At 44.6% G+C, this 24,739-nt stretch overlaps 2 protein-coding genes across 7 annotated transcripts in view; one reads left to right on the top strand and one right to left on the bottom strand.

The window, feature by feature from the left end:
* Window positions 1-4,922, bottom strand: part of GON4L (gon-4 like) — an 83,329-nt gene extending 78,407 nt beyond the window's left edge. For 2 of the 5 annotated variants that reach the window (XM_045861738.1, XM_045861742.1), the window contains exons 1-2: window positions 2,782-3,088; window positions 363-893 (exon numbers count right to left, since the gene is read on the bottom strand). In XM_045861738.1, the coding sequence (XP_045717694.1) occupies window positions 363-867 (505 nt within the window). In that variant the 5' untranslated portion in view covers window positions 868-893; window positions 2,782-3,088. Of the gene's footprint in view, window positions 1-362; window positions 894-2,781; window positions 3,107-4,785 lie in introns of those variants that run through there. The other 3 variants (XM_045861740.1, XM_045861741.1, XM_045861739.1) reach the window with 3 other exon arrangements.
* Window positions 4,923-4,982: 60 nt separating this feature from the next.
* On the top strand, window positions 4,983-24,459 carry SYT11 (synaptotagmin 11). 2 transcript variants are annotated; one of them, XM_045817153.1, is made up of 4 exons: window positions 4,983-5,262; window positions 11,247-12,073; window positions 20,278-20,398; window positions 20,993-24,459. In XM_045817153.1, the coding sequence occupies exons 1-4, from the start codon at window positions 5,229-5,231 to the stop codon at window positions 21,301-21,303; spliced, it is 1,293 nt and encodes a 430-aa protein (XP_045673109.1). In that variant the 5' UTR covers window positions 4,983-5,228; the 3' UTR covers window positions 21,304-24,459. The 2 variants fall into 2 exon arrangements, with proteins under 2 accessions (XP_045673109.1, XP_045673107.1); XM_045817151.1 differs by having other exon boundaries at window positions 20,278-20,401.
* The last annotated feature ends 280 nt before the right edge of the window (window positions 24,460-24,739 follow it).

Genomic DNA, 24,739 nt, shown 5'->3' with positions numbered 1-24,739 from the left:
CTTTCCCAATGTCCCAGGAAGTAGTCTCTCCTTCTGAGCCACTGCCCATCTTCCATAAGCCCCATTTCATGGATATCCACAAAATCACAAAAAGTCATACATAGTTCATCCCTCCAGACATGAAAGGGTAGAGAATGGAAAGAAAAGGACACAGAAGATTTAAAGAATGGGAGAAAAGAAAGTCTCCACCCATTCATAAAGTTCACTGCTGACCCTTAGGAGCAGTTCCAATTCCACACCAAATCAGTATCTCCTCTCAGAGAAACAAAACGTAAAGGCACCGCCAAGAGTGCAGTGGCAGACAAAGTCAATGCCAAACTGTTATTGACAAGGAGAATGTAACCTAACCTTATACATCTTACCTCCTTCTTCCTTGACTTCTTCACTAGGCTCCCCTGAAAAAGGCTCCTTTGTGATGGGATGATCACCTCTGTCTTCTTGGGTAACTGGCTTGGGCCTGAGTGTCAACTTCTTCCCCCTCCTTGAGCCAGTGGCATGGAGTTTTTCTTTATCAACATGTATGTTAAGGGGCTGGGAAGACTCCAAGGAAGGAAGGGTGATGCCCTTAGAGATGGCCACATCAACAGCTTCTAGAACTGGCGCATTTGTGTCCTGGGTGAGTACCCTAGAGCTCAAACATGGATCCTCCATACCAAACTGATTTCCTGCATCCTGCACAGATTGAACTTCAAGGCCAGCTGCTGTACCGTGACTTCGACACCAGGTCAGTGACACTGACCCTAAGTCTTTAATCTGGTCAGATTCTGGTTTAACAGCTGACTCCAGGTCTAAGTCGTTTTCCTCCTGGTTGTCCTGATGCTGTGGGAACTCAGTCACTGTAGTTCTTCTCTTCTTACTGGGCAACATTTTAAAATTAATACTGTTGTTCCATCCTGAAAGGATAAAAGCAAGTTCTTACCACCTTCATATTAATTACGATATTTCCTCAAATATCTTTTTAGTTACATTCAATCATGAACGCAGTACTTTATACCAAATGTACAATCACCCATCAAGTGCAAGTGGATAGATCTTGGCTCAGTGACTTAATCTCTATAAACTTCAGTTTCCTCAACTGTGAAGAACAATTTTTTTACCTTATAGAGTTGTTATAGCAATCACATAATAAGTGTCCCCAGCTGGTGTAGCTCAGTGGATTTTGCACTGGTCTGCGAACCAAAGGGTTGCCGGTTCGACTCCCAGTCAGGGCACATACCTGGGTTGTAGCCCAGGTCCCCAGTGGGGGCAACATGAGAGGCAACCACACAGTGATGTTTCTCTCCCTTTCTCCCTCCCTTCCCCTTGTCTAAAATAACTAAATAAAATCTTTTTTTAAAGAATTACATAATAAGTGATTAGTAAGCGTCAGTTATTATTATTACCATCAGGAGGGTTAGAATAGCATGATGCTGAGAGCAAACTGAATCACACTGCCTGGATTTGTTTCCCAAATCTGCTTCTTGCCAGCTTTGTGACCTGGTATAAGTTACTTAACCTGAATCTGTTTCTTCAGTTATAAAATGAAATAAGAATAGCACCTACAGAATTAGGTAGTAATTTATTAGATCAGAAAATACTTTCTATTTTTGTTTCCATTAACAGAAACCATCCAAAAGCAAACTACGGTTGTTTAAAGAGATTAGGCCACACTGAAATTATGTAAGGTAAACAAGAGATTCCTACTGTACTATGTTACTTCTGGACTCTTGCTTTCAATCCCAGTTATCACATGCTAAGGGCAACACTAACCTAAACTGGAGGGTATCTTCTTTTATGTGCTTATAGCACCTGTTTGCAAATCTCTTTTTTTCTTTAAAGGTTTCATTTATTTTTAGACAGACAGGAAGAGAGGGAGAGAAACATCAATGTGCCTGAAAAACATGGAGAGCAACATTGATCAGCTGCCTCACCAACACCCCAAGCTTGTGCCATGACTGGGAATCAAACCTGTGACCTTCCCACTCGGAGGCGAGTGCTCAACACACTGAGCCACACCAACCAGGGCTGCAAACCTCTTTTATAGTAATTATCACTTTTGTGATTGCCTCCTGTCTGTCTCCTTCCTGTCTCCCTCCACAAAACTATGAGCTTTATCAGGAAAAGGACTCTTTCAACTAGTACCCTTAGACTGGGCAGTGTCAGCCCTACTGCAGACAATTAATCTTCCTAGAATAAATAAATGAATGAATGAAAGAGGGCGTGAACTTCCTACTCTGTGCTTATTTTATGCAGCATTTGGACCTAGAGTTAGGCTTTATATGTAAAGTTGTTATAAAAAAAAAAAAACCTTACTCAATAAAACAGGTACAAAAATAAAGTTGCCTTGTGTTACAGTGAGCTCATCACTGACAATGTTCAAAATCTGAATGAATACACACCTACCAGGTCACTCAATGAAAGCTTGGACTAGAGGGCAGCAAAATAAAGTTTTAACTCTTAAGCGTCTGAATTGTAAGGTTAGTTTTAAAGCTCCCTAATTCAGTTTATACACGTCACTAGAAGTCTCCCCACAGCCTCCAATCTACCGATGCCCTTAAAAGCTCAATAAACACGAGAAGATTCCGTTGCCCCCAATAAGGGAGGATGGTGAGCGGGTTAAGGGGAGTGGCAGTAGCTTAGGCGAGTCCAGTATCTCACAGATGAATTACTAAAGTCCAGAAAAAGGGTGGGGCGGGGGGCGGAGAGAAAAGAAAACAAAGGGGGAAAAAGACAGCTATTTAAAGCCAATATCCTTTAGGGTTCGGCTCCTGGCAAGATAACAGCAGTTCTAAACAGGCTCACCTTTTGGGAACTGAAGTCAGACCAACAGGGTGAAAGAACGCAAATCCGGGGGTAGCCCCTGCGCGAGGCCCTCCGGAGAAAAGATTTCAAAAAGGGGTCCTAACAGTGCTTTTGATCTGGGCGCCGAGCACTGGCTCAAGACCCCACTCCTAGTTAGACAGCCTCAATTCCACTTTGTCATACACCCTGCACCAACTCTCAGACCCGACTTCCTCAGCTTGGTCACCCTCCGGACCGGCGTCTAGCTCCCACTTGCCTCTTCCCGCCTCACAGCACCCGACTCTCACCAGCGCCTGCTCCCGCGGAAACTCGGCGTCTCTGCCACCGGAAGTCAGCCAGCGGCAACAACTTACGTGCGCGCCCCCAAGTCGCGGTGCGTGACGTCAGGGCGTCAAAGACCGTACTTCAACCACTAGGCGCTGTCCTATTTTAGAGTGGCATGAAGCCAGAAAGCTAGCACGTCAGTTGTGGGCAAGAAAATTTAAAGGGCCCGGGCTGATGTGGGTCAGTGGATTGAGCGCCAGCCTGCAAACTGAAAGGTGGCCGGTTGGATTCCGAGTCAGGGAACAAGCCTGGGTTGCGGACCAGGTCCCCAAATGGGGGCGTGCGAGAGGCAACCCAATTGATGTTTCTCTCACACATCGATGTTTCTCTCCCTCTCTCTCACCCTACCCGTCTAAAACTAAATAAATAAAATATTTTTTTAAATGTGAGGTAAATAACTCTTTCTCGTCCCTTAGAGCTATACTACTCAAAACAAAACTGTAGATTGAGATTTACTTGTTTAACTTGAAAATTAATCCTCCTCGCTGCTAGACACCAGGAAGAAGGGACCAAGGGAATGGAGAATTCAGAACATTTCAGAAAGGAGTTCCTAGTTGCAAATAGTGCATTTTCCCGAATAAAGCTAAGGCAGTAAGGGACTCATTCCATAGTAATTATTCATATGTGTATAATACTTTGCCATTTTACGAAATACTTTCACTTATGTTATCATAGGTGATTTTATCTTCACAATAAAACCTATGGAACAATGTATATTATTATACCTTCCAATTTATACAGGACAAACTTCTGGCTCAGCTGGGTAAGTGATTTCACAAAGATATACAACTATCAAGGAGAATCAAGTTCCTTAACTATCTTCTAATGTATTGATCCAGTGCCCAGGAAGGTGCCTGGGGCATAGTCAATGTTCAATAAGTCTATACCTATGTTTTGAACAAATGAATGACTCGCAGAACTATTTCCACATTTCTAGAAGGAATGTTCCAATGCTGGAAAAATGCATTCAACTTTCATTTTACAAGTGAACTCCCAACTAATATTTACGTATTTAAATAGCCTGATCTGATACTGTCTGTAAACAGAATCCAACAGGATGAAAGTATCCACAGCCAAAATGAAGAGTGAAATTGATGTGATCATGGGCCTAACCGCAGTCTGACTTTAACCTGAATCACCCTAACTCTTCCAAAGGCCAAGGAAGTCTCTAGAAGCTTGGAATTTCATTCATGTCCAGCTTGTGAACCAGCAGAATACGCGTATCTATTGGTATGTATGCTCGCTCTCTCTCCTAAGCAGCCCTAAGCACTTGACACTTTAGAAAAGAAATATCCATCGTTGATTAACTTTGGCAATCTTCGTTTGTCTTTTTATAAAGATGGCTTTAACTTACACATCGCAAAATTCATTCGTTTTACTGGTATAATTAAATTATAAGTACATTTTCAGAATTGTGCAACCACCACGAGGTTTGATCTTTAATTAGAGTTTTAATTAGTGTTTCTCAGTTTCTGAAGTTTAAGAAAATTTCCATAATAACCTTTAGTGGACTCAGAAATGTATAACAATAATGGCAAGTGATACTGAAATGAAAGCAGTATATAATTTTGTTTTTCCAAAATCCTGAGCTCCCTCTTACCCAAAACATTCTGCCACCATATTAAGCCCAGAGAACCAGAATCACAGGATCTATAGGTTCTCATATGATAATATACCTACATTTGTACTCCGTCTTCGTCCTAGGGGTTTTCTTCTTTAGACCCACAGCTCGTCACTGGGCGGGGTCTCATTCTCACGATACCAGGGTGATGGGGTCCCCTCACCGAGACTTTCCGGAAAGGGGCGGGGCATGTTTTCCGGAACTTTTCGGGCAGAGGCGGAGTCTTCTGCCGAGGGCCGTTCGGAAGAAGGCGGGGTCTACTTCACATCAGGACCAGTCTGGCTGCACCTGCATCCTCAGCTCAGAGCATCCCTGGAGCATCTTAAGAGGAGATTGCAGCTGGCAACCAGGGACCATACCGTCGCAGGAGGCGTCCACCAGATACCTTCCCCTACCCCAGACCTAGCGCTATACAGCAGCAGTGGGCTCAGTTCTGATCCAGGATTCCCAGAGTTGTCTGACCATTGCAAAAACATTTATAGCAATAGCCTCTGATTACGACATGGCCGAGATCACCAATATCCGACCTAGCTTTGGTAAGTACAAGTTGGGAAAACTAAGCCTGGGGTAGTCGAAAGCGCGGCAAAGCCAGGGAGTCCAGCGGCTGGACGGGGAATGAAGCCCAGACCAGGGTTTTCAAGTGCCAGCCTCGCTAGAATAGGGCCTGTGGTGGTGGGTATTGGGCAGTGGACGGCGCCTGAATTTGAGCTATGAGCTGCAGAAGCTGGGAAGGCTAGAGCCACACGGAGGCTGGAAGGTGCAGGATGCTAAAACCTTGTATGGTGCACCGTCAGCACTACAGGAGATGAGAAACAGCGAGCTTGCGGAGGAAGGAACCCCTCCTTCTGGGGGAGGAGAGGTGGAGTAGGCCGAGCCCTCCCCCTTGGGGCACGCAGGGCGGTGCCCCTTCCTCCCCCTCCTACTCCTCAGTACTGCGGGGGAGGGAGGTGGCCAGGGGGATGAGGCATCAAGATGGCAGCTTGGAGAATGTAGGGTGGGTGGCTGGCAGCCAGGGGAGGCAGCGGCCTCTAGGGAGAGAGGTGCGGGGGTGGGGAGCAAAAAGGAAGCCACTCCTTAAGCCGGTCAGCTGTATGCTGGAGCTGGGAGGAAACGTGAGCCCTCCAAGTTCTATTCTGCATCGTAATGGTGGGGTCTGTCCGATGCTACCAAATGGCGCTTGGTGCTGCTGGGCTGGAGGATGACGTTATGTCTATTTCTGGGCCTCCTGGCAGCGCCTAGGCGCTCCCTTCTAGGCCTTTGTTCCCTGTTCCCTGGGACGGCTTTTCAAAAAGGGGGAGTTCACCCGCGCTAGTGCTGGAGCTAGCGGGGGCCCGATCCAGGCCGGAGGGGGAGGGGCAAGAGAGGCCAAGCCTGGGGGAGGCCGCTTTGTGTACCAGAGAAAGCATTACGTCATCTCGGTGAGGCTGGTCCCTGACCCAGCCCTATGGGCTCCGAGATCAGTTACATTCCTTGGAGCAAAGAGTAGAGTGGAAAATAGGGAGGACCGAGAAGCAAGTGTTTTCCTCTTAGGGGATGCCTCCAAAATAGGGTAGGGTAACTACCTGTGCTACGCTTTGCTGGTGCAATACTAAAAAAGAATTGACTTACTTCTCCCTCAGTTCTACTCCAGTTTGGATAGTAGAAGCAGTGAGAGTCGCTGTCAGCCTGTGGTTCCTTCATATCCCTGAAGAGATCCCAACCCGCAGACACTCCAGGTTTGAGTATCCAGTCTTTAGGGTGGTGCCACGATCCAACTAGGAAATGGTGTTTCTCACTCCCCAGTAAGAGGTTTATGGAAGTGAGCAGAACATAATGTGCTCCATCCGTCTCTCAATACCAGGAACAGACACAAGGCAGGGAAAGTATCCAGGCAACAGATCATACCCATTAACTCCTTGTTCACACTGATGCCCAAGGCTAAATCTTGATGGTATTTCTTTCTTCCACTTCACCTTCTGTATCACTATTCTTTGAGTCCTACATTTCCAAAATAGAGGTCCCTTTCATGATTGGATGAGCACCCTCTGCTTTTCTTTCTGCTCTTTCTTTTTCCTTCTATGCCTTCTTTTCAACATATTCTTTTTTTCTAATTGCAGCTTCCGATTCCTTGCAAAGTGAGATGTTGTAAAGTATAATGCAGTGATTTCCTTTAGAGAGAGTATTAGCAGAAAAGCTAAAAGAAATTTTATCAGCCTTTTACATACCACATTTTATTTAATCCTTACACATACACTCTGGTGTAGGCATTATATATATTTTCCAGGTGAGGAAACTGAGGCTTAGGAAGATAAAATAAAGAAAAGTCACACAAACTAGTGAGGGTTGTGCCAATGTCCAATTGATGCCAAAGTAGATTCTCGTTTTTGTCACACTGGTCTGTTTGACAGGGAAAGGCTATCTTAGTAAAGGAAGTCAACAAGCAGGTCTAATCAGGGACTGACTGCGTTGAGCATAGCCCAAGGGTGTCTCTCGGGTCTTTCAACCCTTACAGAGGGTTTCCTTCATAGGGAGCCGTTGCTTCTGACTTTTTCATGTCTCATAGAGTACTTCATTTCAAACGCCACTGTAGCTCTTGGGGAGATACACCAAACCTACACTCAATTGTCCATGACCTTGAAGGACAAAAGGAACAAGCAGCCAGTATCACTGCAATTTACAACTACTTCACAACACTCATTTTAGATAGTAGTTCCAACTTCCTTTTCCCACCAACCTTTTGACTAAAGAGAGAGAGGGGGTTCTGAATTTCAACACCCCTGATGTTTTTAGTTCACTGTCTTGAGTGTGGGAAAGAGAGGCAGAAATTAACAAATGTTTAAATGAAGAAGAAAGTAAGGCAAAAGTGGAAAGCAAGGTGGAGGAAAGTACCTAGGTGATTTATACATGGATTCATCTGTTTCTCTTCCTTCTCTGTCCTCCTGAAAGGTAAGATTCCTTCATCTTCTCTTTTACCCACACCATCTCCATTTTCTAACAGCGGAAGTGGAGGCATGGTAAAGAGCATCGAGTTCTGTCTGGTTCACAGAGTAAATTTATGGTACAGCCAAGAGGATCACTCCAATGTCTCCCAACATGGGCCTTTAGATCTCTCTTTCAAATCATTCTCAAAACAATACTTGTCTTGGTAGTTTCTTGCTTTCCTCTCCTCACAGAGACCATCAAAGTTCAGTTTCACTAACCAGTAGCAGGCGATTTTCAGTGAAGTCCTTAACTGGTGAATAGAGAGCCAGCGTTTTAGCTTGTGCCCATTTGCATTGACAGTTGAAACCAATCAATTGTTTAAATAAATATTTACTGAGCATGTACTGAGTCTCTTACTGATGCAAGAGACTGGGGATTCAAAGATGAATAGGTTGTTTTTTCTGCTTGCTCTTAAGGAGCTCAGCACCAAAGCTACCCCCATTTTGTGAAAACTCTCCGTAATAACTCATTTCACCCAATGCTCTGAGAATGAACTATTATTATTCAGTATGGACACGGTCACCTTGATTTATTTTGTTAGTGACTTTTCTTTGAAAAGTAACCCCTTCTTTTCTTTCTTGTTTTCAGCTTTCATAGAATCATGGAATGTTTGAAGCAGGAAAAACTTAAGAGATATTTAGTCTAATCCCCAAGGAAGAAATGCCTTTTAGAATATGACTGACCAATGGCGATACAACCTCTGAAAGTTTTCCATTGTAGATTCACTGCCATATGAAACGATCTGGGAGGCAGTTCTAATAATAATTTGACTCTTTCCATTAAGTTAAATCTGTCTTCTTATAGGCTGTATGCACTGGTACTAGACCTGCCCTCCAAAGTAAAATCAAATCATACCTTCTTCCATCACAATGCCTTAACTAATTGAAGAAAGTTATTATTCCCAGACCTCTCACCCCCTCAGTTCCTTTCATTTTTTTTCATTTGATATTGTTTCCAGACCTTTTACTATCCTTTTACATTACCCATAATGTAGAATCACTTTGGTACCAGGCACACCAGGGTTTAAACCTCATCATTGCCATTTGCTGCTACTTGGCCTGGGGCAGATTGGGGCCTCCAGGTTCCCCAACTGTGAAGTGGGGTTACTAACAGTATCTATTCAGGGAGTTCTTTGACTCAGAGAGAAAAGCTGTAGTACAATGCCTGGCATGGACATTATTAATGTACACCAAAAAATAACAGTTTTTATTCCTGTCAGTACTAGACAGAACACTCCATATGTACTGTGACCAATACAGATGAAATTAGAGTACCCTCCCGTGATCCAGACATCATATTCATAGTATAAGTTGACATTAGCCTAGTTATACTCCAAGCTTGTGGACAGTCAAACTACCAAGTTATTTTTGTTCACACTTGTCAAGTAAGGTTGGTCTGACGTTGCTCAATGATATGTTTTAAATTTTACATTTTCCCTGGTGTATGTAATCATATAGACTGTATACTCTTTTTCCAGTCTGTGGAGGCTGTTTGAATTTACAAACTCATTCACTCACTGAACACTTACTATGTGCCACGTGATTCTAGGGCCTGGGGATATGGCAGTGAAAAAACAGACATTCACTATTCTTTTTTCCCCCAAGATTTTATTTATTTATTTTTAGAGAGAGGAGACGGGAAGGAGAGAGAGAGGGAGAGAAACATCCATGTGTGGGTGCCTCTTGAGTGGCCTCCACTGGGGACCTAGCCCGAAACCCAAGCATGCACCCTGACTGGGAACCAAACCAGTGACCCTTTGGTTTGCAAGCCCCTGCTCAATCCACTGAGCTACACCAGCCAGGGCAACATTCACTATTCTTATTAATCTTATCAAGTAAGGGAAAACAGACAAGTAAGGTATATTGGGGGTAATAAGTACTCTGAAAAAAAAATAAAGCAGGGTGATAGGGATATTATCTCACTTTGGGACAGTTAGGAAATGCTTCTCTGCTAAAGTGAGGTTTGAACAGAGACCTGCAGTGAGAGACAGAAAGCCAGGCAGATACCTGTTGAAAGGATGTTCCAGGAAGAATCTGGAATATTCTGGAGTCACATTTATTTCTTTACTTCTCCCTGCCCAAATCTTCCCTTAAAAATAATGTTGAGGTACTTACAAAATAGTCAGGGGATATAAAGCACAGCATAGGGAAGACAGTGAATTACATTGTAACATCTGTGGTGCAGGCAGGTCCTGGAACCATCAGAGGGAACACTTTGTAAAGTACATGATTGTCTGGCCACCATGCTGTACACCTGAAACTAATACAAAGTAATGTTAATGTAAACTGTAATTGGAAAAAAATTAAGCAAGTCCCAAAACAAAAAACAACAACAAAAACTCATGTGGAAAGGTAGTGGCTGTATCTAGACCAACTGGCTTCAGTGAACTTCAAGGGGAAAATAACCCCAAACCTAATGATCTAAGTCAGGGACCCAGCTGGTATGGGGGAAAGACAGATGAGACTAGAAGAAGGGAAGAAAAAAATGTTTCTCTTTAATTATTTGTTTATTCAACAAATATATATATATATATATATACATATATTAAGTACCTGTTATGTATTTCTAGTGCTGGGGGTATAGAAATGAACAAAACAGACAAAAATCCCTGTCCGCATGAAATTTATATTCTAGTGAAGATAATAAACAGTAAAATTAAGTGTATGTATCTCTATATATTCTTGTGCGTATGTGTGTGTAGGAGAGGAAGAAAGGACACCTAGAAGAAAATCAAGCAGGTCGGGGATGGTCTTACTAAGAAGGTGACATTTGAGCAAAGATCTGACATTTTCCACAGTCTCTATTTTTTCTTTTTTTCTTTTGATACGTGAAAGTGTTTTTTCTTTGTATTTTATTTAATCTTTATTGTATTTTTTTACATCCCCCTTCCCCCATAGTCACTATTTTTCTATTTAAAATTCTTTTAATTTAAATACCTGGAGCCAAAATTCGGAACATGTTTTAAAAGCCCTTAGGCCTACAGTTCTTTTTACCACCCACCCACCTTTGTACCCTTACGCACCCTACTAAAACCATCCAAAGCCAGCCCCACACCCTACACCCCACCTGCCAGCCAGTGCACTCAGGCCCAGAGTTGGCAAACACTGCACTAGGGGCTGTGGAGTGTCCTCCCGACACCAGACACACTCTGCGCCCTGTGTAACAGTTGAGGTAAATGGGTTCCCACGTGAAAAGGTAACCTTATAACACTTATGGGGCAGCTTCCTGTGAAATACAAATCATTATGAGCAAACAAGGTTAATAAGTGCTGAGGGAAGGCCAAGAAAAGAACAAGGAATCAGGTGGGGCACTTCAGGGAAGACTTTCTGGAGACGGTAAATATTTCATCCAGGTTTGGTGAAAAGCAAGAGCCGTGGGGTGGCTGAGAGGATGGATGAGGGCCTTTCTAAGGGAGGGGAGAAGTCCGTAAGGCCAGGTGAGCAAGTTTTGATTTGGAGGCAAGGTGCAGGTCAGCTCAGCTGCAGCAGAGGCAACAGGAGAGCTCTGGACAGGGGTTGAGATCCACCTGCCTTGACGCATCTCTGGTCTCCACCTTCAGATGTGTCACCAGTTGTGGCAGGCCTTATCGGGGCCTCTGTACTGGTGGTGTGTGTCTCGGTGACCGTCTTTGTCTGGACATGCTGCCACCAGCAGGCAGAAAAGAAGCACAAGAACCCACCATACAAGTTTATTCATATGCTCAAAGGCATCAGCATATACCCAGAGACCCTCAGCAACAAGAAGAAAATCATCAAAGTGCGAAGAGACAAAGATGGCCCTGGGAGGGAAGGTGGGCGCGGGAACCTCCTGGTGGACGCGGCAGAGGCTGGCCTGCTGGGCCGAGACAAGGGTCCCCGGGGAACTAGCTCTGGCTCTTGTATAGACCAATTACCCATCAAAGTGGACTACGGGGAAGAACTGAGGAGCCCTGTTGCAAGCCTAACCCCCGGGGAGAGCAAAACCACTTCCCCATCGTCTCCAGAGGAGGACGTCATGCTGGGATCCCTCACCTTCTCAGTGGACTATAACTTCCCCAAAAAAGCCCTGGTAGTGACAATCCAGGAGGCCCACGGGCTGCCCGTGATGGATGACCAGACCCAGGGCTCTGACCCCTACATCAAAATGACCATCCTTCCCGACAAGCGGCACCGAGTAAAGACCAGAGTGCTCCGGAAGACCCTGGACCCGGTGTTCGACGAGACCTTCACCTTCTACGGCATCCCATACAGCCAGCTCCAGGACCTGGTGCTGCACTTCCTCGTTCTCAGCTTTGACCGCTTCTCTCGGGACGACGTCATTGGGGAGGTCATGGTGCCACTGGCTGGGGTGGACCCCAGCACAGGCAAGGTACAGCTGACTAGAGACATCATCAAAAGGAACATCCAGGTGAGGAGGAAGTGTGTGTTGGGGAGACAAGATATTAGGGAACAAATGGAAGGGGAAAGGGATGAAATGGGTGGCAAAGTGGGACTGTGGGGAGGAAACTCTCAGCTATCAAGAATAAGCAGTGGTCAAAGTAAGATGGAGGGCCTGGCAGGTCTCCTCTAAGAAGCATCTTCCGGGGAAGAGAGGGACAGGTAGCTTCTGAAATCTCACTTAGTGTTGGCATCCTGATAGTGCCTCCAGTTCACTTGGATATTGGGGCTATTTTTTTCTCTAAGATAATGTGTGATGTTCCTTTTGCGAACTAACTTCTCACAGCTGAAAAACTATAAAAGTAGTTCAGTAGCCTTGCCCTCAGCTTTCCTTTTCCAACCCAAACCTAGGGGTGTAAATAGTATCGGACATATGTATCTTTTATTAACCATTTTATAAATGCAATTTAATGAATTGCTTCACCTTTGAGCCCCTTGGCCAGGCCCAAACTTTTCCCACAGATACCTCTCTCCCCATTCCTCCTCCCTGTTTGCATTAGAAGGGGAATGTGTCTCCCACTGGGCCAGCATTGGCTCTTGAGTTATAACTTCAGGGGTGCAAGAAATGTGAACCCTGTCCTCCATCAGCTCACTCATCTCTTCCTCAGTCAGGGAGGCAGTGTAGTTCTAAGGTTTAGCACTCGGGTTCTGGAGTTGGATGCCTGGCTTCATGTTCCAGCCCACCTGTTTCCTGCTGTGTGACACAGGTGAGTAACCCTCCAAGCTTCCTTTTCCCCAGATGTAAATGGAGCTGCTACCATTGCCTTCCTTACCGAGTTAGGAGGCTCCAATGAGCTAATACTCTGGCGTATCATTGCCCTGGAGGAGCTTTTACCTTAGTGAAGGAAAGACAGATAATCTTGGCAATGGCCACATAGTGAGTGTGGTAGGTGCTTTGAAAAAAATTGTTGACATTTTAAACTCAGAGTTTCATTCCTTTTGCAAAATAAAATAGAAGTGGTTAATAGCAAAGACTTTGAAGTCAGACCTGAATTTTAATCCAAATGCCATCAGCCAACTGACCTTGGGCAAGCTGCTTAGCTCAGTTTCTTATAGGAATTAAGGTGATGAATTTATATCATCCCTAGCACCTAATATACCTTCAGTAAATTACAACAACTATTATTTGTTAAGATTTTATTTATTTTTAGACAGAGGTGAAGGGAGGGAGAAAGAGAGGGAGAGAAACATCACTGTCTGGTTGCCATTCATACGCCCCCTATGGGGGACCTGGCCTGCAACCCAGGCATGTGCCTGACTGGGAATTAAACCTGCAACCCTTTGGTTTACAGGCAGGCATTCAATCCACTGGGCTATACCAGCCAGGGCACAACTATTATTATTAATAAAGTTTGGTCCCTGGGAGATATATGTGGTTTGGAGATGTTTTTATTTTGTTTTGACCAAGTAAAGGGAGACCTGCATCAGTGGAAAAGCAGGTAGAAGATTCAGAAAGGTATCAGGGTCACTTAAAAGCAACTACACATCCCCCAGAAAGAGCACTGGCTATAGGTGCCATACTTATCTCTGGATGCAAGCCCACACTAGACTTAGTGGGGAGGCAGGAGGCTCAGGATTGGACAAAAGAGGCTTCCAGGCCAACAGGGGCTGCGTGTGCAGCGAGTCTCTGGGGACAAGGTTTGTCCACTGAGGAGGGGCACTGCTCCACGTTGTGGGGAGGCGGGAGGGAGCAGTTCCCCCAGAGGTGGGTTCTTATCTTCTCTGCTATGTAACAGACACCTGTCCCACTGCAGCCATCCCTGTCACACAATTGCCCAAAGAACTTCTGCTGCCATGTGGCACACTCAGTTTACTTCACAGGGGCCAGGGAAGTTCAAAAACTTTGAAGATTATCGGAGGCCTTTGGTCATGACATAAACATTGGTCCAATGCTAGGATCTAATGAGATATCCTAGAGGCCAACGTAGCAGGGATTTTCATGGCCTCGGAGGCTGGAGTCAGAGGGTATGGTGGCTCCTGTCCTATTGAATCCCCCTCTGTATTCCATCTCTCTCCTTCTATCTCTTTCACAAGGTTCAGCCACCCCTCCCCATTTCCTGACTCCCCTGTAGAGCACCTGCAGTGCTCCACTGCTTGTCTCCATCCAGCTCTTCTCCCAGGAACGATCCTTTCCAACTCAACCTTCCCTGTAGCCACCAACTAGCCTGACTCCTCCAGGCAGCTAATGCACTTTCTACCCAAGGCTGAGTGAGAGTGGGGGATGGTTCTGCACCAAGCTGCAGCTGGGAAGAGACCGGCAAGGAAAGGAACCGAATTGGGCTGGGAACAAATTAGCCTCGCATCCAGGACACTGGGCAGGGGGGAAGCATTTGCTGAACTGCCAGGGTTTGATCCCTAGGGGCTCTTGCCGTGTGCCAATTTTTTTTCTATTTTATTAACTTCCCTCAGGAGGGATAAGCCAGGGCTGGGATCTTGAGTAACACATCCCCTGGGAGAGGCCCCAGACAGGACACCCAGAGCCTTCCAGCCTCCCTGGCTTCCTAAATATGTTTTCCCCAACCAGTGCCTGTGGGCAGGGCTGTGTCCCATCCTGGGCCATGTCTGTCATCATCCTGGTGATTCCCTAGCACTTCAGCATCCAAATGTCTACCCTAAATCCTCCCTACTGTAGCCAAGAGTCTGCCCTTTCTGGATCTCCCCATAGCTCATCAGTGAGAGCTGCCCTGGATGATTCCACGCTGTCTGTAAAGAGTGGAATCAAGAGTTTTTTTCCCTCTGTGTAAGGCAGCCCCTTATAATATGGGGCCAAATTATCTTCCTTCAGATTCCTGGGTAGAGATGATGAGAATTGCATTTCTCTGCACAACTCCTCTCTCCCAACTGCATCCCCTGACCTTGAGCAGAAAATTCATCTCTTGTCCTTCCCACTCTGCAGTGCAGTCCAGTTGAAGAAGCCCAGGACTGGGCATCATTTTTTACTCTATCCATTGCACTACCTTACTCTGGACAAGTAGTTACTATCTCTGGCCCTCAGTCTCCCTCTCGGCCAGATCATGAAGGCTGCTGGGATCACTCTGTGAGAGCACTCTCAGCTCTTATCGAGATACAAAAGATATAATGAGCATGAAAAATTAACCCTTGATTATTAGTGAAAGAAGATCATAGTATAAACACAGTATAAAATCTGGATATTGGACTTTGGGACTAGATTTCTTTTTTTTAGTGGCAGCTTAGTATTTTATTCACATAGAAATTAAAGTAAATGTACATTCCCATAATAAATTTCCCACAAGGAGACGGGAGTCAATGCAGAGAGGGCTGGGGAATAAAAATCAGACCGTGGGAAAGAAGTAATTCACAGGCAGATCCAGAGAGTCATTAAACTGCTAATTTCTTCAGGCCATTGTTTTCCAAACCATTTCCAGTCTTGTCACTGTCAAGAGTCAGATCTGGTGTTGATGACCTGGGACGATGGTCAAGGGAATGGGAACAAAACGATTCTCAAAATCACAGATTTATAAGGGACCTTATAGGTCATCCATTGTAGCCAAAGGGACTGAAAAGAGAAGGAAAAAGGAATGCTGGTTTTCCAGGAATGAGAGAAGGTTGCTATGTGCGTGTATTGGGGAGGTTGGGATGAGGAATGTAGTTGAACATTAAGGTTTTTGTTTCTTTTGTTTTCCCATGATGGTGAACATAGTTGGGAACTATGTGGAGGTTGCCCTTAGGATTTCTAACCCCAGTAAAGGTTTATTGAGGATATGTGTATCCACTTAATGCAAAGACTCCGTGGCTAGAAAATCAGTCTGGAAGGGGCTCTGCTAATTCCAGGAAACAGACTTCTCCCTTACTAAGTGTTTCCTCTTCTGGATGTTGTCTTTAGGACCAATGCTCCTGCTCCTCTTTACACCGAGGGAGGGCAAAGCTTCCCAGCTCCTGTCAGGCATGGATAAAACCCATTCTTCCCCTTGTCCTTCTGCTTCTTTGCTCCCGGTGCCCCCCACAAGGTCTCTGCCTCACTGAGCAAGGGGCTGGGAAACAGCTAGCTCCCAGCCCTTGACAAAGAGCCTTTGAGAAAGAGCCATTGCCTAGACAATGCTACTTGGAATGAGATTGGGTCGAAGAAGAAGGGGAGGGGTCTGGGTTTGGGGGACATGAAATGCTGTTCTTTAATGCAGAATGGAATGGCATTCAGGTGGTGGTGTGGCTGCAGACTTGGGTATCACAAAAGGGCAGCCTAATGGGGACGGGCATTCTGCCATGTAAAATGCCAAAGGTGAAGGGGGCTAGATGGAGAATAGTTGCCTGAGGAGTGGTTTTAGGGGAGAAAAGTATTAAAACGTAACTAGAATTGTCAACTTTCTTGAAGAACTAGGCAAGGGGCATGGGGGTTTAGATTAGGAAGATTTTGCTATAATGAATGATTTAGGAAACAGTTTTAAGCAAATAATCAGAAAACCTAAATTATAATTTTTAGTCAGTGTTATTTTTTACAAATGAAATTGTTATTTAAATAAAATATTCTTGAGGATATTAAATAATATCCTCAAGAATTTACACTACCTATCCTTCTGTATATAAAATTAGAATTATATTTAAAGATGGCATATTTAGCCCTGGTAGGTATGGCTCCGTTGGTTGGAGTGTCGTCCCATGGCGCGCAGGGTTGCACATTTGATGCCTGGTCAGGGCACATGCCTGGCTGGTGGGTTTGATCCTCAGTCAGGGCACGTATGGGAAGGCAAGCAATCGAGGTTTCTCTCTATGTCTCTCTCCCCTCCTCCTTCCTCTCTCACTGAAATGAAAAAATGGCCTCAGCTGAGGGGAAAAAGAAAAGATTGCATGTTTAATATTTAGATGCCAGTTTTCAAGGAAATGTCCCAGAAATAGATATCAAATCTACTTAACATTTAATTATTCACAGAAATGGAGGAGGACAGTGGCCCACATAATCCAAAGTTTCTTTCTTTCTACATCAACTCCACTAGGACTTTCTGTGATGATGGAAATGTTCTCTATCTGCACTGCTCCGTATGGTAGCCACATATGAGTGTTGAACACCTGAAATACTGTTTATGTGACTGAGGAACTAAAATGTTAATTTTACCAAATGTTAATGAATTAAGATTTAAATGGCCACGAGTAGCTAGTGGCCACTGTATTGGATACTTCTGTTCTGAATGTTTTGGAAGGCATTTGATTTTCTTTTTCTTGGGGGATTCCTTTTCCTAATGCCATTTGGTTGTGGCTAATAGTAAAAATGCATTTACTTTCTCTGCTGTGTCCTAATTCATGTCAGAAGGAAGCAGCCCGAAAGTATACTGGTTGGCAAGGGAAACCAGCCTGTGATTTTAAACTGGTGGAGGGTGCTTCCCACAGATGTAATCAAGAACTAACATATGTATATTACGGGTAAGGAAAAAATGTGGGACTTCAATCTAGCAGAGAAAAGCCACCAAAACTGTTTTAAAGTCTATTTTCTTGTTTACTTCAATTTCAAAAGCTAAAGACTAAGTTTAAATTTTAGTTAGCCACATTCTATGCCCAAGAGAAACATTTTCATATGGTCCTCATATGAAATAGAGTCTCAAGAATTTTTTTAAAACATTTGAAATATTGCCCAGGCTGGCGTAGCTCAGTGGATTGAGCGCGGGCTGTGAATCAAAGTGTCGCAGGTTCGATTCCTAATCAGGGCACATACCTGGGTTACAGGCCACGGCCCCCAGCAACCACACATTGATGTTTCTCTCTCTCTCTCTCTGTCTCCCTCCCTTCCCTCTCTAAAAATAAATAAATAAAATCTTTAAAAAAAACATTTGAAATATTATCACAGTTTTATTCCTTGAGATAACTTAAGGTTTATACTCAAAACACAAGTTATTAAGTTTTCCCCCTTGTTTTTCATTGATAAACTAATTAAATCATTTACTGCTGTGGTTCTTTCTTATGTCAGACACACCTGGGCAGATAAACACTTGCCCACGAGCTTCTTGAGGATAGGACTCCTCATTGTCTATCGTTTTCAGGCCTAACTGCTGGCCAAATTCCTGGCACTTAGTAAGTGCACAATAAATCATTTTGGTGGGCATCTAAGGCTGTTAGTGAGAATAGTCCACTTATGCTCAATCTAAGAATTCCTGAGGTAGGTGACGTTTCTTTGGGACTCTGTAGAATATAAGGAATAAGATTTGATAGTGGGGGAATGATTTTATCCCAAACTTAACATTATGTCCTAATTCCTCAAAACTCTACCTCCTTTTCTTTTCATTATATCAGTCTCAGCCTCACTCTCTAAGCTACAAACTTTAATAGTCTTCAAACAAAAGAAATAATCCTCCATCTCTTCCCTCTCCCCTACACTTACATCCAATTAGACACCGAAATCTAGAAAATTCTGACAATTTTTTAAAAAATTTATTGACTTTAGAGAGAAAGGAGGGGAGAGCGAGAGAGACAGAGCTTTGTTGTTCTACTTATTTATATATTAGTTGTTTGCCCTTTACATGTGCCCTGATTGAATCTGCAACCTGGCATATCGAGACAATGCTCTAACCATCTGAGCTATCTGGCCGGCACCCTGACAGTTCTCCCTGAGACATATTCCCCCCCACACCTATCCCCTCTGCTACATCCCTGGTTCCAGGCCCATCGTTTCTCCCTTAGCCTCTTGCAGCAGCCCCTTAACTGAGCTCTGACTTTGGTCTTTCTCCACTTTAGTTTATTCTCCAGCTTTTATGGAAATATTACTATTATTGCTATTAATCCTTACCCAAGGATATATTTATTGATTTTGGAGAGAGAGGAAGGGAGAGAGAGAAAGAGAGAAACATCGATCAGTTGCCTCCCGCACATGCCCCGACCAGGGATCAAACCTGCAACCTAGGTATATGTGCTGACCAGTAATTGAACTTGCAGCTTTTTGGTGTACAGGACAACACTTCAGCCAACTGAGACACCCTGCCAGGGCTAGAATAAAAATATTATTAATAAAATATTAACAAGAACCACAATAACTTTATTGCCCCTGTACTTATAAACCTCCGCTTGCCTGATGGTGACTCGGATGTTTGGTTAGAGTGCCCCCATTGCTCTTCACCCTCAGCTCGCCCACCTCTCCAGGCTCCTAGCCCATCTCTCCTGCCAGGCACCCCAGCGTCAGGCACAGGCACCGGTACCTCTCACCATTATCTGAACACAGCATGCCCTTTCAGGACCTAGTGCCTTTGTATCAGCCATTCCTGCCACACTGCCCAATGTGAACTCCCCTCTCTGTCCGTTGTCTCATGGCCCCTTTGTAAACTCAGCCCCGATGTGGGATGCCAAAGCCCTCCCTGGATCTCCCAGCAACACTCAGACAGGCTTCTTATTTCCCTGACAAGTACATCTTTGCTTAGATCTCTGTCTCCTCCACTGCATGGTAAGCTCCCTGGGAGCAGCTGAGTCCTGTCAGCTCTGAATCCTCAGCACCTGGCATGTAGTGAGTAGCCAAACGTGTGTGAAATGTTCTTGGAGGATTAGAGGGGTTTTTTTTTCAAGCTCAGAGTAGAGCCTAGAATAAACTTGAAAGATGGACAAACAAAGATGTCGGCATGGGGAGAAAGCCAGCTTGGCTGGCGAAGACCCTCCAAGGTGCGTGACTGAGGCAGGCAGCTCGGGTGTGGGCGTCGGCCCCTCGAAGTGGAGGAGCGGGCTCCAGAAAGGCCAGGGACTTGCCCAAGGTCAGGCGGTAAGGAAATGGCAAAGTTAAAACTCAGAACCAAATTTCCTACCTCCCACTACACCTTTTTATCACAAGAACCAAATGAGAGAACAGGAGAAAATACACTTGTATAGCACACAGTATACAGCAGACTCTGTGGCGTTTACAAAACTTATTTAATCATTTTCATAATCCTGAGTTAGGTGCTATTTTTATCTCCATTTTATAGATGACAAAACTTAAGTACAGGGATGTCCAGTAACTGGTCTCAGGGCAGGATTTGAATCCAGGCCAGGCTAGCTTCAGAGCCTGCCCTCTTAAATATTAGGCTGTGCTGCCACTCGATGCAAATGATTTTATTTAGTATCAGCATTATAATTAGAACACTTCCTTTCTTCCCCTTCTTGTTGAATCTTTTCAGGGGATGAGCACCTGCCATGTAGCCTTCTCCTCCCTGTGCTTCCTCCCCAGCCTCTCTTCCCTCAGGATTCTCACCTGCTGTTCTTTCTTCACAGAAGTGCATTAGCAGAGGGGAGCTCCAGGTGTCTCTGTCGTATCAGCCCGTGGCACAAAGAATGACAGTGGTGGTCCTCAAAGCCAGGCACTTGCCGAAGATGGATATCACCGGTCTCTCAGGTAGCAGCTATTTACTTCAACCTAGTCCCCAGATATCTCAGTGACACCCCTTCCCCTGGCCTGTGGCCCAGATACACCCCCGTGTCAGGAGCACTTATACCTGTCACTGTGCATGCATTCCCCTCTCTGTCTACTTCTCTTTCTGATAAATATCTAGGTTAAAGATTTTCCTAGCCAGGGAGGTGCTTTGGGTGAGCAAATGGGGTCATTGCCTTGGGCAAGGTACCCTAAGAAGTGTGCGTGCCAGGTGCTGAGTCCTTGCTCCAGGTGAGACTTGTCCTGAGGACTACAGGCATTGTTAGTCCCTGTGCCCTCAGTGATGCTTCTTGGTGTCATAGGGTTTCTTCAAACCTGGTTTGAGGGAAGCAGTTCCAGTTCTCTTCCTGCTTGGTTTCCTTGGCCCCTTGTCCAGGCAGGCAGATTCAAATACCGTCCGGGTGCATTTACTGTGCCGTCACTAAAGACCACATAGTAGTGCTCACCAAAGAAATGGACAGCATAGCCCCTTCCTTCCCAATATGAAACCACCATTATACAGGAGAGGACTGTGTCATAGGCCTGTCTTCCTTTTTCTTATTTCTTTGGGGGCCCCAGATCCTTATGTCAAGGTGAACGTCTACTACGGCAGAAAGCGCATTGCCAAGAAGAAAACCCATGTGAAGAAGTGCACTTTGAACCCAATCTTCAATGAATCTTTCATCTACGACATCCCCACTGACCTCCTGCCTGACATCAGCATCGAGTTCCTTGTCATCGACTTCGACCGCACCACCAAGAATGAGGTGGTGGGGAGGCTGATCCTGGGGGCACACAGTGTCACAGCCAGTGGTGCCGAACACTGGAGAGAGGTCTGCGAGAGCCCCCGTAAGCCTGTGGCCAAGTGGCACAGCCTGAGCGAGTACTAACTAATCCTGTGTTCCCCACCTCTCGCCCCCGGGCCAGGCGGGGCAGGGACACGGTGGGGCGAGAGGTGACAGAGAGAAGTGGACTCAAAATCTCATTTTAGTTGTAGAAGAAAATTTCTTACAAAATAAACCCCACAAAGAACACCCTTCATGACCACAGCTGCAGATTAGTTCTTAGGGATAATGATTTTTCTCTTTTGCAAGGCACTAGAAATTCTTTTTTTTTCAATGGGAAAAATAGAGAGGGAAAGACCTCTACAAGTTTCTATATAACAATGTAACCTTATACTTGCATGTCTAATACAAACTGAAGAAATTAGCCTGACTGCCACTCTCAAGTTAAAGATTTTAATCCATGAAAATTGTGTTTTGTGCCGAACTATATTTGCTGATTTACCTGAAATTGGCCTCTTTTCTTTAAAAAAAAACAATTTTAAAGAGAGAGAGAGAAGCGGGGAGGGAGAAAGATGTTGTTCTGCCTATTTATGCATATATTGGTTGATGCTTGTATGTGCGCTGACTGGAGATCGAACCTGCAACCTCGGTGTGATGGGACAGCGCGCCAACCAACTTAGCTACCTGGCCAGGGCAAAATTGGCCTCTTTGTTGTTGGGCTTCTCTAGAGAGTTACTCTCACTCCCCACCTCTGCAAAAGATTATTTTGCTCTTATAAAACCTCATTTTTATCATCCACAGCTTTTCTTCCTATTACCTCTTACATCTCTGCTCTTTGACTGAGTTCAAAGTCCAGAAATCTGTAGTAAGCCAAGAAACAAAGGTAGAACGGATTAGGCAAAGTTTGCAGGAGAAAGTATTTGAGAAATGGGGTGTTTTTGCTGTCAGCACTCCTGTACAGAAGGGTAGACGGCAGTCTGTGATTAGACTAGGATGAAGCACATGGGCATGTCAGACTTACGAGGTAGAACTGGGTTTGCAGAACAAGATGGTGTCTCTAAAAAGAGCTTTGGAGACTTCAAATTCAGCTATAGGATAGTACAATGAACACATCACACTGATTCCAAACACTATTTGCGGGTCCTAGGACAGGGAGAGGAGAAATGAGATGACTCTGACCTCCCCCCACCCCCTTTGCATCTCCGAATGGAAGCACCAGCCATTTGTCGGTCGATGGGTTAGAAATCATCAGAGGTTTGACGGGTTAAATTGGCCTTTTTCCAGAAATGCTGACCCTTGAGAAGTTGTGGTCTTCTCAAGTAGCCTGGATGTGGTTAGAGTTGCTTCGTAAGGCAAAGGGCCTTCAAAAATTATTCTCCTTCAAGTTTTTGGTAGTGGCTCTTAAAAATACACTGTGACTGAGTCATAAAGGTAACTTGGATTCCTTCAGGACACTCTTCCCTCAAAACAAAGTCCTTGGTTCTTGGAACTTACGAGTCTCCCAACGAAGTGGAGAGATGAGGGGAACCACAGAGTTTAATCCTCCTCCTGCCAGTGGACGGTGGAGGGTGAGAGACATTCAGCATCCTGCTGGGATTAGAATTCAAGTCTCCTTACTCCTAGTGCAGCCATGTCTCTAATGTTGGGACTTCTTAGGTGGCAGAGACTTTGCTGACATTAGTATGCTTGGGTAGGCAGTAAGTATTTTTTCCAGCCTGAAGAGGAACTCAAATAAGCAGCAGCTTGACGCAAAGACCTGAGGGATTAGCTAAAATTGAAGGTCCACTTCCATGAAAGAACATCGCTTTCTAACTTGCTTCTGAGAAGGGAGTTGAAAAGCTGAGTTTCCATGGAGAGAGTCTCAGTGTTGCCTTTGATGTTCCCTTAGCTCTTGTGGATGTAAAACCAATTGGCTCTCCTCTCCCCAATCCTTTTGTTGTTTTTTTAAACCTGGATTCTTGACAAGGCAGAGCAGGCACAAAGCCCACTCTCTGTTCTTGTCCCTGTCAGCCCCCACAGTCTGACTCACTCTCTCAGCACCACTTGGGTTCATACCACCAGTCTCTATCCTATACACCATGGAATGTAAATACTGTATCATACGTAGAAGAAAATAATTTTTCTTTTCTAAAAATGGCATTTTGAGCTAGTTCGATGTAAATCTGACAGGAGCATTCTGAAACCCCATTAGGAAAAAAATTAAATGATTCCTCTTCATCGCCTTAATGTCTAAAGATCAGAAATTGCTGAGCAATCGCTTTTGTTTCCTTCCCAGAAACAATGCAAAGCAACAGGTGGAGATAGTCTGGTCTTTGCCCCACTGTGTGTGCCTCTGTAGCTCCTCCTGACATAAGTCTGGAAAAACAGCCTCACCCCACTCCTCTCTTCCCTATCTCCTTGTAGCTTTATTCCTTGCATTCTTTGGGTCTACTGAGCAGTGGGTGGTGAGGTGATGGGGAGGAACCAGTAGTTCTGTTGTCTATGATCTGCCTTGGTGTCTTTCTCAGAAAAAGGCCAAGTGGCAGACAGTACAGGGTTCCTCCCTCCTACCTCAGGCCTGATCCATCGTGCCCTTGACTTTGCTGTCCCAAAGTTTCTTAGCTGACTTTGGCTTTCACATTTGTTCCTCCCAGAGCTAACTGATAAGGATGAAGGAGGAATGCCTCCTTTTAAGAGTCAGTTGAAAGACAAGAGAGTCACATCCTAGCGTTTGCACAAGGCACTCATGGTCAGGAATAGGTTAGGGAATGGTCACTTCTGATTTTCCAAGAGTCAGTCCTTCTCTGCTGATATCTTGATTCCTTTGGGAAGACAAGAGTTTTTCTTAATAACAAAAGTCCCTTTATGAGTTACTCCTCTTTCAGTTCTCAGTGGAGCACAGACAAGATGTACATGTTATGAACAGTGCTCTAGATATGAAAACAGACAGAACTGGTTTGTGGGATGAGGCAGCTTGCTCAGGAGAGGGAATAATGCGAGTCCTTTTCTTGGAAGGTTTTTATTATGGCAATGATAAGTGACATTTCCCTCACCATGATCCTTCTCTAATGTGGTTATCTTCCTTTACCTTGTGTCTTCTCTTGTGAAAATGAAACTCAAGAATAAAATAAATGTGTCAAATTTTAAAAAATATCTAAAAAAGCTAACATGAATTGTGTGAAATTGCATAATGCTGTAACGCTAACCTACAATATGTAATGCTATCTTGTATGTTGAATTTGTTAATGCACCACACAAGTGCAAAATAAAAACGGATTCACATTAAATAGAAACAATGATGTCAGCATGATTCTCTGGAAAGGTGGATGACTGTGAATGAAAGTAAAGCTCAGATTCCAATAGGATGTTCCAGGGCATGTTTTCAAAGTGTGAGTCTCAGACTACCTGATTCAGAATCGTCTGGGGCACTTCTTTAAAAATGCAGATTCCAGGCTCCTGCCCTAGAGAGTCTCATTTGGTAGGTGACATGTTTTGCTAGTCTAGTTCTTTTTCTAGTCTTCCTGTATTCCCTTCAGAATGTAATTTCTAAGACTATAGCCAC

This window comes from Phyllostomus hastatus, unplaced genomic scaffold (genome assembly GCF_019186645.2).
Source record: "Phyllostomus hastatus isolate PE091 unplaced genomic scaffold, TTU_PhHast_1.1 phas_scaffold_216, whole genome shotgun sequence".
Lineage (NCBI taxonomy): Eukaryota > Metazoa > Chordata > Mammalia > Chiroptera > Phyllostomidae > Phyllostomus > Phyllostomus hastatus.
Note: the sequence above shows the minus strand (reverse complement) of the source record. Positions and strands in the feature narration are given on the sequence as shown.

Coding starts and splice junctions, on each gene's coding strand:
- SYT11 (XM_045817151.1), top strand. CDS start 5,229: ATGGCCGAGATCACCAATATCCGACCTAGCTTTG. Junction 12,074..20,277: donor TCATCAAAAGGAACATCCAG/GTGAGGAGGAAG, acceptor CTTTCTTCACAG/AAGTGCATTAGCAGAGGGGA. Junction 20,402..20,992: donor TATCACCGGTCTCTCAGGTA/GCAGCTATTTAC, acceptor TGGGGGCCCCAG/ATCCTTATGTCAAGGTGAAC.